The 12,671-nt window shown below is 48.1% G+C and overlaps 1 protein-coding gene across 10 annotated transcripts in view; it reads right to left on the bottom strand.

Annotated features, from left to right (window-relative positions):
- The window catches only part of ATXN7L1 (ataxin 7 like 1), a 229,574-nt gene that overhangs the window by 113,715 nt on the left and 103,188 nt on the right, over positions 1-12,671 (bottom strand). The window contains exon 4 of one of the 10 annotated variants that reach the window (XM_045564963.1): positions 9,209-10,287. The exons of the other annotated variants lie outside the window; for them this stretch is intronic. Coding sequence (XP_045420919.1) covers positions 10,205-10,287 — 83 coding nt within the window. The 3' untranslated portion in view covers positions 9,209-10,204. Of the gene's footprint in view, positions 1-9,208; positions 10,288-12,671 lie in introns of those variants that run through there. 10 annotated transcript variants of the gene reach the window in all.

The following is a 12,671-nucleotide window of genomic DNA, read 5'->3' as shown; positions in this document are numbered from 1 at the left end:
AGACTTTTAAAACATTCCCACTTTCGGATCCAGGCATTTGATATTCTGCTTTCTGGATCTGAGGTAAAGCCTTGCATTTTTAAGATTGTCCTCAGCACTTTCCCAGGCACCATGAGACTTGAAGACTACTGATCCACCAAGGGTTTTCAGGGGGTGCCCCTCAGGTGCCCCCTGGGGAGGTGGGGGTGGAGACAGCTGTCAGCTCTGCCTCCCTTCAATCAGAGCCACCTGGGTCTCCTTCTTAGCTGGGGGCCCCTATCTGTGGATAAAAATCCTTCACAGAAGCTGTAATTCTGAAAACCACCTGTGTCGGGGCTCAGTCAAACAGGCAGAGTTACAAGGATGGACATAGACACAGCTGCATCTGCATCTGCGTGGATTTATTGCAGGCATTTGACCTTTCGCAACAGCAAGAGCCGGATAAGCAGCCTCTACAAGGCTATTGCTTGTGCGTCTGATGCTGGCATGTGAAGTTCACAGGACGGGAGGTGGGGGAGCCCTGGAACAAGCTGGGGCTCACAAGCCTTCACTGGAACCCCGTGAGGATGGACTGAAACTCATGTCACCTCTTGTTGCCTTTGGTCTTGTTGAGTACAGATGTCCTGGATCTTCGCCCTGTGTCGCGCCGCACTCGCCTGCAAGGACGACGCAACAAACTGGAGTTCTTCCAACAGCAGTTTAATGAGGCATCTAGTCTAGTTACATGGCGAGAGACCCCGAACAGGAAGGACAGTGGGCTTATATACCATTGCAGGTAGTCGTGGCGGGAAGTGATTGGTAGAGGGCCCTGACAAGGCTCCCAGCAATGATTCTATTGGCTATGTGCTCACCCGTAATCAGAGACCGCTCCCAACAGCCCTGGAGCTAAACACACACCCCTGGCCTGGGAGCAGAGAGGCTGAGCAAGGATGGAGAAGAAGGTGGAGCAGTTGCAGGCCCAGCTGGCAGATAAGCACAATGTGTGTGTTGAGAAGTGGCTGCTGGTGCCCTTCTGTCCTCTGAAATTCCCAAGAATTTCTCTTGTGGCCCATCCTAATTAGAAAGCTGCAGGACAGGGAATTCTGGGAAATGTAGTCCAGCCTAGCCAAGGACACCTGACAGCCACCGCCCTACCATCCCACCATTGTTCTCATGCTTGTCTGCACGCTGGCACTGGGGCGTTTTAGCTTTGCAGGTACCTCTAATGTGCAGTCGAGGCTGAGAAGCACCGGCTGTCAACTGACAAACTGAACTGAACCTCAGTATTTTCCCTTAACTGGGTCCCAAGGAGATAAATCCTACTCTCTCTTTGTTTTAGGAGGAGCATAAAAAGGTCTGGTTATTTTTAGTAAGGTCCCAAACTGTTGTTTTTCTCACTACCCTGCCTTCCTCCATCTGTCTGCCCTCTCTCAGCTAGCCCAGCCGCAAGCCTCCTGCAGCCCTCAGCACAGTGGCTGCGCCTTGAACGAAGCCTCCCTGTTTATCTCCCGGTACTAAGTGGATTAAGAGCACAGTTGGAAGACCCTGGCATCATCCTAATGCCATCAAGCTCATAGTGAACTGAAGACGTGGAAGTTTTCACTATTAAGCTTCTAAATAAAGCATCTCTTCCTCCTAGGCACAGACTAATTAAACGATTATAACACAGCAAAGCGGTCAGTGAACACTTAACCACTGTGAGACGAGCAGCAGAGTTGGCAAGAGCCAGTGCTGTTGACTCACAGGTGGCTGAGCGGTGGCTGCTGTGTCTCAAGGGCGACTGAAAGAGATGCCATTGTCAGGGCCATTGTAGGAGAGAGGGGCCACTGTAGGAAAGGAAGTGGGGAAAGAGCAGGGTGGGGGCTGGGGGCTGGGGGCTGGGAAGGGGTCTGGTTCAAGTTCCAACACTACAACTAAGTCGCCGTGGGGCCTTCAGCAAGTCATGTAACTTTAAAAAAATTTTTTTAGAGACGAGGTCTTGTTCTGTTGCCCAGGCTGTGGTGCAATCATAGCTCACTGCAGCCTCAATCTCCTGGGCTCAGGTGATCCTTCTGCTTCTGCCTCCTGAGTAGCTGGCACTATAGGCATGCACCACCAAACCCGGCTAATTTTCAAATTTCTTTTGTAGGGATGAGGTCTCACTATGTTGCTCAGGTTAGTCTTGAACTCCTGGCTCAAATGATTCTCCCGCCTCAGCCTCCCAAAGTGTGGGATTACAGGCATGAGCCACCACGCCTGGCCAAGTCATGTAACTTTTCTAAACCTCAACATCAACCCTACTTCCTGCACCAAAATCAGAGAACAGGCATGAAACAGTATGGGGGGAAGAAAGTCCAAAAGCAGGGACATTTCCGTGTTAGTGATTCTAATTCTGTTACAGAAAACACTGGTGCAAGGTAAAGGTTATCTAGATCAGAGGTCTCCAACCTTTTTGGCATCAGGGACTGGTTTCATGGAAGACAATTTTCCCACAGATGAGGAGGGGCGGGGGAGGCAGAGCTCAGGCGGGAACAATGGGGAGCAGCTGTAAATACAGATGAAGCTTCCCTTGCTCTAATGCCGCTCACCTCCTGCTGTGTGGCCTGGTTCCTAAGTTTCATGGAAGACAATTTTTCCACAGCCTGAGGCTGGGGAGTAGGGGAAGGTGGGGGGTGGAGGGAGACAGGGTTCTGTAGCCTGGTTTGTAAGAGGTCACGGGCCAGTCTGTGGCCTGGGGATTGGGGACCACAGATCTAGATGATAGATTATTTAGACGTTTTTCTTTTTCCTATTTATGATATGGTTATTTCTAATGAGGTCTGCTGAAGTGTGAGATTGACACAGTTGATTAAAATGAGATCTTTGGGATCAACTTTGGGTTTGCATTATCTATGCTTTCCTTCTTCCCCATTCTACACTCTGTAAAAATTACAGAGGAAGAACCTTTCTAAGAGAAAACCACAGCTAAAGAATCTTGCATAGCAGCTCTGTGAAGTACAACTGGGGAGGGATCAGGCAGTGCTACACGTTTACCGGACTGTTCTCGTGACGTACAGTAGTTTTCTCTGCCTGAATTAGAGTTTAAGCTTCTTGAGGGCCAGGACCGAACCGTGACCCCCTTTGCATCTCACCCCACTGTCAGCGCACAGGACAGGGCAGCAGAAAGGATGCTGGACGTAGGAATCCGAAGTTCCAGGTTCTGGGTACAGCTCTGCCTCTCAAAAGCCATTGCAATCATCTCAGCCTCAGTTTTCTCCTCTCTAAGGTGGGAATTACCTCATTCATGGGAGTGTCGTGTACTGCACATTAGACAACGTGCGGAAAATTACTTCTGTGACCCAAGACGTGCTGTGCAAGAGGCACAGAATGTGGCGAGAGCTGTTCCCTGTCAAGGCCCACACATTGGTCTGTTCTCCTGTTGAGGACAGGCAGGCACAGAGCACAGGCGGTCAGGCCTAGACCTCAGAGAGGGAAGCACCCAGCAGCAGAGGTGAGGGGACAGCGATGTCCCTGGGAGCCCACGGAGTGATGGCAGCATTTTCTCACGGCCCTTCTTGGAATATCTCTGTGCCGTCTCTCTTGCTTCAAGTAGTTTGTCAGCCTGGTCCCTTGTTTATTGGTTCATTTTTTTCATCAAGTGTTTATTTGGCACCTACTATGTGCCAAGCTCTGTGCCAGGAACTGAGAATTGAACGTTAAGCAAAAACAGACGAGGATCCTGCCGTCATGGAGCTGAATCTAGCCTGTGTCTTCCCAAAGAGGTTTGGACTCAGGCCTGTGAACTCAGAAAGCTGGACAACTGGCACTATGCAGCCCTGGGGACACATGTTAACGTTGTGTTTCAGTGGGATTCGAGATTTAAGTTGAAAAATATCCACAAGTTCAGGCCAGGTCTGATAAGATGGAGAGAAAGAAGAAAAGGCAAAACTCCTGCCAGCCCTTACTGTGCCCCACCTCAGGTTCCCAGGGTCCTACTCTTCATGATTCGACCCTCTGTTGGAACTTTCACCCAACTTATCCATGTTAGGGTGGTTAACTGGAACTGGATTTGGAACTCTGTTGGAACTGCATTTAATAGGGTCAAGAGCCTTAAATTAAGGGAGTGATGCCCGAGCTGGAGGGAGAGGTATATTAGAGGACATCCTAGATCACACCACTAGGGTGGCCACTTCAGACTGGCATCTTCAGGGACAGCAGAGGTAGAGGAAGTGGATGCTAATGGCAGGGACACGTTCCTGTAAGAAACCTCTGAGCTCTTTAGAGATGACTAGAGACAAGGAGGGGTGAGGGCAGGGAGCACCATGGCTGCTGTCAGGGTCCTGCCTTTCGTTCAGGGGAGGGGGGTTCGCAGGTGCTTATTCCATTACTAAAAGTAACAAGTGGATAATTAACTGTGTAAATTTAAGTAGGGAAAAGTAAAGACCTGGGAGGCTTCAGGAGCCAGAACTCAGAAAAGCTCCATCGACATGTTCTCTTTTTTCCTCTCATTTTTGACCAAGCTGTCAGACAACCCACTGGTGAACTTCTAGCTAGATTTCCAATTTCCCTCTTAGTGAGAAAGGTGAGACATTTTATTATAAGACCCCCAAGCCCCAAAGTGAAATCATTGAAATACTGTAGGTAATATGAACCCCAAGTGGACTCATTAAAAAAAGTTTGTATTGTAAAATAAAGCACAGGCCACACAACACAAAAAGCCACACGAAGACAAATGTACTGCATCGGGATGACAAGGCGGCCGACGCCCTGGTAACCACCAGCCAGGTGAAGGGCCAGAACTTTGCCAAGCCCCCCAGGGGCCTCCCCCTGTGTCTGGCACACCTGCAGCCTCCTCTCCTGCCCGTCTTCGCTTCTTTGTGTTTATTTACGGAGTCAGCACCCAAGCGTGCATCCTTGGACACTATAATTCCATCTTCCCATTTTTATGTCTTTTTAAACTTCTTTTAAGTGACCAGTTTCCCCTCCCTCTATTTCTTTTCCTTACAATTGATCTGCTGAAGACTCTTGCTGTTGAATCTGCAGTTTCTTTCCCACTGACTGGACTTTGCTCTTGGTGCGTGCCAATATGTCCAAACGAGCTCATTTTTAAAGCAAATAATCACCCGTTTAAAAAAACCCTGTTTGCCAGCTGTGTTCTTAAGGAGGGCACAGCCCACCACGATCACTTTCTCACGAATGTGTGGGCAAAGGGAGCTCTCACAACAGACGTAATGAGGCAGGGAGAAAAATGTGATCTGGGGGGAGTTCCCTGTGAACTAGTGATTTATGGAAAAAAAATTTTTATATTTTTGCAATGGGAAGTGACTAGGAATACTTCTCCTTAACGTCTTCTACTGTAGTTTGCTTTAGTAGGAAACAGATTTGGAATGGGATTTGGCACCACGTTGCGCTCTGGGGTCCAAGGTTGTATACATTAGGTTTTATCAAAGATGATTGCATGATAGGAACTGGAAGTAGCAAAACCCTAAAGAATTTAAACCACTAATCGGACTCACCAAATGTAATAAATATAAATTATAGATGAAAGGAGGGTTACATCTGGCCATTTACTTATGGTTTGGAGCAAGAAATGTAAGCTTTAAAATTTTTCCCTTTTCTAATCTCAGCAGGCAGTCCCACAAGCATCATTAGCATTTGTAAAAGGCCTGACCAAATATTGACTTAATAAAGAGCCCATCCGCTTAATGGTGACCTCCAGACATCCCCAATAAGTCCAGAACCCTAAATTATGTGCTTCAGAGCTATGGAACCCCCATAATGGACAAAAGAAATGAGTAGTGTCATATTAGGAGACAGGAGTTCTTTTTTATTTAAATTATTTTTATTTTTATTTTATTTATGAAGGGGTGGCGGGTTGTGAGGAAGGGTGCTCAGTTGTCTTGTGTTTTTTTTTTTCTCCCTAAATTTCCCTTTATTATGCATGTTTCTATGTCTTGTTTTTGTTGAGACAGAGTCTCATCTGAGGCCCTGGGTAGAGTGTGGTGGCATCATCATAGCTCACTGCAACCTCCAACTCCTAGGCTCTAAGCGATCCTCCTGCCTCAGCCTCCCAGGTAGCTGGGACTACAGGGGCGTGACACAACACCTGGTTGGGTTTTTTTTTCCCTTTCTGTTTGGTAGAGATGGGATCTCAGTCTTGCTCAGGCTAGTCTTCGAACTCCTGAGCTCAAGCAATCCTCCCACCTCGGCCTCCCCAGGGAGTGTTAGGAGGGAGTTTTTAAAACACTTAAAATTAAATATGTGTGAATTAAATATCTGTTTGGATTTGCAGAGGGGAAAAAAGCTCCAGAACAGCTGGATATGATAAAGACTCAGAAGTCAAGGCTTCTTCCAACCCAACAGACTACTGACACTACCTTCAAACTATCACAGTATTAGTTGTATAGACACAAAAGGGCCTAAGAGCCATGGGAGAGGAATAATAGAAATGAAGCAGAGGGGCTAAATGATCACATTCTGGTTTTATATCCTTATTTCTTTCCTTGGTTCTCCTAGGGATTGTATTTGTGAAAAAATCAGGTTTGTGAGGTCTCTTCCCTACTCACATTGGAGAGAAGGTGGGGACAAAAAGGCTAGGGAGGGGAGAAACAGAAGACCCAAGGCATATTTCACAGGTAGACAGAATGGTTTCTTTCCTGGGCTCAGGAGTTTTATAATAAATGCCTGCATGCAAGACTGGGTTCTTGTGCTTATCGTATAGATGCTAAGAGATTTCCGACCCTGTTACAATGCTCTAGGGTATACTCATTATTACAATGTGTGCATTTAAAATTCTCAAAGCCAAATTAATTTGAATTCCTTTTTACCGAAAAGGCAAATACAATTCAAAAACTTTTTTTCTTAGTAGTCCTAGCCTACCTTTCTGAAAGATTTGCTACTTCTTGGAATTCCCCCTGCCCGGGCTCTGTGACACCATCACTCTGTTTCAGGTCTCACCACTTGTCTTCTCTGTGGCTTGTGCTCCTCCTCCAGCCCCCTGCTCTAGGGTACTAGGAATTCTAATCCTCCAGTTCTTCCCTAAGCCCCTTTTCCATCCCTGTCCCCCATCTGAACCCCTAACCTCAAACCCCTTACGCACTCCTCTCTTTCTGAGATTTCCAACCCCAGCCTCTGATAGCCATGGTGCAATGATGTCCCTGGAGGCCAGGCTGGGTTGGGTGTCAGCAGTGATGTTTGAAGGGAAACTAGAACTATCCTGGCTCCCAGCTTCTCTTTCTGGGCTGGGCCTGGTCTCAGCATGCTACATGCATTACGGTGTTTAATCCTCATACCACGTCTCTGAAAAAGCACGATTATACCCCTTTTCTACACATGAGAAGACTTAAGCTTAGACAGGGCAGGCACTAGACAAGGCAAGCTGAGCTGTGAACTTAGCTCCAAGCCTGGCCTGAGACATCATGCTTTTCTGTCTGAAGCACATTTTGTCCTTGTGTTTCTGGACATTGGAAGGACCCAGGAGTTCGGGGCTTGCTCCTTTGGTGGCAATGGGAGGACAGCTCAGTGGTCCCAGCTTCCAGCCCTGCTGCTCCTGCCATGCAACCTGCTCTGCCCGTGTCCGGCCTCCCCACCAATACCCAGCTTTCCCACGAGGGTCCACCACGGAAGGCAGGTCTTTACTTGGTGCCTCCCTACCCTCCCCAGGCTGGAATGTGGTGGTTCTTCCCAGAACTGTGCCAACTGTGGATGGACCAGGACCTCAGCTTCCTTCTTGGCAAACTGTGTGCTTCAGTTCATAGGAACCCACTCTACTGATGAGACTAAACACTGAACACAGGGCTGTCAAAGGAAGTCCTTGATCTGGGAGGTGTGGGGAAGAGAATGGGGACGTGCGTGATTCTGTCTTTAGATCAGCAACATGTCCTTGAGCCACCTCCCCTGAAGGGGGACCGTGGGGCCGTGGGGGCTGTGGGGCTTCAAACCCTCTCTTTGAACCACTTTGAAGTTTTCGTGAATACTGTGCCCCCTTTCCCCATAAACCCATGTTCCATCCTACCAACTACTGCACGGAAATGGAAACAAAATATTTGGTGGCCTTTTTTTCTAGCCAGTTCTTCTTTTTTTTTTTTAACTGAGCACCTAATTTTATCAGCCAGGTTTGGAGCTCTAGGGAGAACAATGGGGTTTCATTTATTGATTGTGTCTTTCTCACTCAATGACATTTAGCCTTGACATGGTTAAGTGTGGGACTTGGATCGAGGCTTGGCCACTCACTCCCAGGGCCTATACACAAACAGATCACTGGATCCAAAGGACTAGCAGCTCAGATGTGTGCGTGTGTGTGTGTGTGTGTGTGTGCACACGTGTGAGAGATTCACCCCACGTGGATGGTGGTGGTGGCAGGAAGTGGGGTGTGACCAAAGAGACAGAAAGCTCATAAAAACATGTGACAGCTCATCCAGGTCTCATACCCCATGTCCGTGTCTACACATACAGCCCTGTTCGTGCTGGAAGACAGAGAGTTAAAGATGAAACAGCCCTTGAAATTGAAACCAATTATCCACGGCAATTTATTAAATAACTAAGGTTTCTAGGCCTTGTTAAAATAAATGTTGAGTGTATTTTCTTATCCTCTGCCGTCCAGTTCCTCACTTGTCAGCACCTGCTGGCAGCAGCTGGAGTGATCTCACCAATTTTGCTGGATGTGCAAATCAATTTGATTTCCCACCCCCAAAAGATAAAAATCGGTAAAGTGATTAAGTTGCAATTAAGGCATGTCATTGAAAGCCCAGACAACATGAAAAGGCTGAGGGGGAATTGCCCTGAGGTCACCACTGACTTCTTCCTACCCAAGTTAAATGATTTCCCCCTCCTTCTCCTCCCTGCTCGACTGTATGTGACATTGTGGGTGAATCAACAAGCCTCCTCCTACTTCTCGAAATTCTCTCCTCTTTTGGCTTCCATCATGTTTTTCACATGCCAGGTTCCTCTCCTGTCATTCGTGCTGGCTCCCTAACTGTTAATCCATCCATCTGTCCGTCTGTCCATCCATCCAGCCATCCATCCATCCATCCATCCACCCACCCATCCACCCATCCATCCACCCACCCACCCATCCACCCATCCATCTATCCATCCATCCATCCATCCATCCATCTATCCATCCAACAAATGTTTAATGACCCAACATGCCAGGCACTGGGAAAAATGACAAAGAATATTTATGTCTGGTTTTACAGTTTCAAAACTGCATCTATATTATTTCATTAAATTCTCACTGCAACCATATGAGGGGGCTGTTTAGTGTTCCCATTTTTTATATGAACAAACAGGCTCTGAGAGGGTCTGTGATTTATTTAAAACAGCACAGCCAGCAGGTGGCAGGGTCTAGACATGAATTCAGGTTTTCACCCCATTAAGAATTCGTAATGGTACTCTTCTGTATTCTGGTCAAGCATAATTTCTTAACTAGTCTCACTGTTCCTAATTAAATGTCATGATCCAGCCAACACATATTTATTGAGACTGTGCTAGGCTTTCAGGGACGCAAAGACCGGGTCCCTGCCCTCATAGAGCTTGAGGCCTAGTTGGGGAGACAGACATTAAACACATATGTTCACATAATAAATATTTATTTTTAACATAGAAGGGAGAGCTGATCTAGTTAGGAAAATTAGGGAGGTCTTCCAGGAAGTAATCATTAAGATGCATTCTGAAGTCAGAGTTAGCTTTGGGAAGAGAGGATGAAAGGAAATCATGAAGGGGGGGGAAGCATGTATGTGCAAGGGTCCTGTGGCAGAAAGACTCAATGGGCTGAAATTTTGAAGGCCAACTGGACTGGCACATAGAAAGTGAAAGGGAGCCTGGCACAGGTCGTGAGTCCAGCTCACACAAGACTTTGTAGCCATGATAATGATGTTTACTTTTAGCTTAAGAGCAATGGGGAACCACAGGGCAAGAAAATGACATGATTAACTCTGATTTTGATTCTGGCTTCGGTGTGCAGAATGGGTTGTAGAGGAGCAAGAGTGGAAGCAGGGAGAACAGCTGGAAGGCGCTGGCAGTTGTCCAGGAGAACTGATGGTGGCTTGGACCAGCATTGTGGTGTTGGAAATGGACAGAAGAGCCCCACGGGTGCCCCCTGCTCTGCTCTAGCCCGTTTTCTCACTGGACCCTGCCACCAGAGTGTGCTCACGAATTTGCAGTACATGGAAGCTTGTCCACACGTCAGGGCTCTGCTGGTGTCTCCTCTTCCAGGAAAGCTTTTCCAGACAGTGCCAGTCCCCTGGGATCTTTCAGAAGTGGTGTGTATCTTCTGCATTGCCCATTCTCAGACCTCATGCTTCTCTAGGGCTGGGCTGTTCTCCGGTCCACGCCTGGGGTTGCCTTCATTTCTCTTGTCTTGCTTCCTCCCTTTGGAAAGTAAATGCTTTGTTGGCATTTGCTGAATGGTATCAACAGGGCTCCTTTGGAAATTACATTTGTAAATGATTACTCACGCCAATTGTCGCTTCCCCCCCTAAATTAGACACTGGTTGCTTAAATCTGTCTTCATGATCTCGGTCTATCAAAACGTATGTCCCAATTTTTCCATTATTTCCTCTAAACTCTTTTCCATATTTCTCCTAGTAGAAAGCAATTTGGCGGGGGGAATGCAGTGGGGGACGGTGGGGGCAGACATGTAATTAAACAGGGGCCGTCTGACCAGAATTCCTATACCTTTTAATGGGGTATTTGATTAATCCTTTTCACAGGCACCATTATTCATGCCTTGATGGAATCTCATTTTATAGCTCTTAATACATGGACCCAATTTATCCACATCACATTGTATTCTAATACTTGTCATCCAAGTTATTAGCTATCTCCTTCTCAGTGGAAAATCATCAGCAAGTTTGATTAGCTTATTCCCTGGGGATGGTAGGGGAGATAAGAACAGGCACAGCACAGTATGACCCCAGTGGTTCTGCATCCTCAAAGGGAGACTGCCACACAGAATGCATCTGTGGAGTCAGGGTGGCCGGAATAAACATCTGCCCCATGGCAGATCTCTCTAGGGGACCCAGGAGCCTTAGCCACTAAGGACTGACTGCTGTTGCCCATAGAAGGACTGAGCCATCATCCTCAGTGGGATCATTTTAATAAAAAATAGTGGGGTTCCTCCCTCTCCTGCTTCCCGACCCCCCCACCATGCCCTTCCTGAGAGGCACAGCCCAGAAGCTCCTCCTTACTCCATGACACCACGTCTGCCTTCAATGCCTCTGTCCCTGGGGACCATCTAGAAGGAAATGCCCAGTGCTGTGTGTTGCTCTCTTTCCAGTACAGAGTTGGTTCTAAGCAGATTTGTCTTCCTCTTCTCTGGAACCAAATCCGAGCCTTGGGACTCACAGGTGGCTTCAGTCCTTTCTAAGCAAAGTCACCCCTTGGCCTGAAAGAGGGAAGGGTCTGCAAGACCCCCACAGAGTGCAATCCCCTTCCCCGACCCAGCCACCTCTCTTCAGTCCAATCAGGCCAAACCCTGTGGCCCCCATATCTTCACACCAGAGCCCTATCCCCTATCGATTACCCTTGTGCTTTTCTGAGCCCGGCAAGAGGAGGATGGAAAAGGCTTACTCTTTGTGGTGACGCTCTTCCCTTCCAAAGGCAGAGCCCAATTCCCTTCCCTGCGTGTGTGGGCTGGACTTAGAGACTCATTTCTAATGAACAGAATAAAGCGCAAGTGACAGTGTGTCACTTCTGAGACTCGGTCACAAAAGGCATTTGGACTTTCTCCCTCCCTCCATCGGGGGTACTGGCTTTAAGGGAAGCCAACTGCTATGCTGTGAGCAGCTCTGTGGGGAGGCCGAGGAACTGAGGCACGGAACTGAGGCCTCCAGCCACCAGCCATGAGAGTGAGCCTCGGCGTGGGCCCCCCAGCCGCAGTTAAGCCTTCAGATGACAGCTTGGCTGCAACCTCCTGAGAGGCTCTGAGCCAGCACCACACAGCCAAGCTGCTCCCAAACCTCTGCCCCGTGGACACTGTGCAAGATAATAAGTATTTGTTTCTTGTTTTAAGCTGCTGTTGGGGTCATTTCTATGCAGCAATAGGTTACTCACACACTCCCTACCTCAGGGGAGGCCTTAGTCGCCTGCTCCTTTTCAATTCCTTTCTTAGGTTCCACTTCATCTCCTCTCTCTGTTCAGGGAGTCTGGTACCCTACTGACCCGTCCCTCTGTGTCCACTCAGTCCTCATGGTGTCAAGGACTCTTTCCTCAGGAGGGGGCCTGGAGGAGGGGGAAGCCCCAAGGCCTGGCTTTGGAGTTGCAGCTCCTCGCCTGCCATGCACAGTGACCTCTGGCATTAGCAGAGTCACTTTTCTTTGCAGAGGGCAGTCTTCCTCGGGCCATGAGGCTGCCTCTTGTTTCTGAACCTCAGGGCCCAGTGACTTCAGCCAGGCCCACAGCCAGCATAAAAAGACTTTGCAAACAACACGCTCCCTTTTGTATCATATGCTCAGCTCCTGTACCCTTTTTGCTCCTCTGCAGTTTCTGCAAAAGGTCATGTCTCGTTTCAGCTTTGCAATTAAGTGCATCTGACACTAGGTGGGGAATCCAAGACCGAATGAGATGCAATCTGGCTTCGGTGTTGCAAGGTGCGCCACCGTGCTCCGCCCCTTCCCAGCTGTGTCTTGCCAGCACAGGCAGCATCACTACGGAGGTGGCAATCTGATTCTCACTTCTCTCGCAGTTATACAGGGGGCAAAATGTAGTTTTTGACTATTAAAAACCAAAAATCCAGGTTGCTTTTCCATCTGGTC

Source organism: Lemur catta, chromosome 11, assembly GCF_020740605.2.
Source record: "Lemur catta isolate mLemCat1 chromosome 11, mLemCat1.pri, whole genome shotgun sequence".
NCBI lineage: Eukaryota > Metazoa > Chordata > Mammalia > Primates > Lemuridae > Lemur > Lemur catta.
This window is presented reverse-complemented; position numbering and strand designations above follow the sequence as displayed.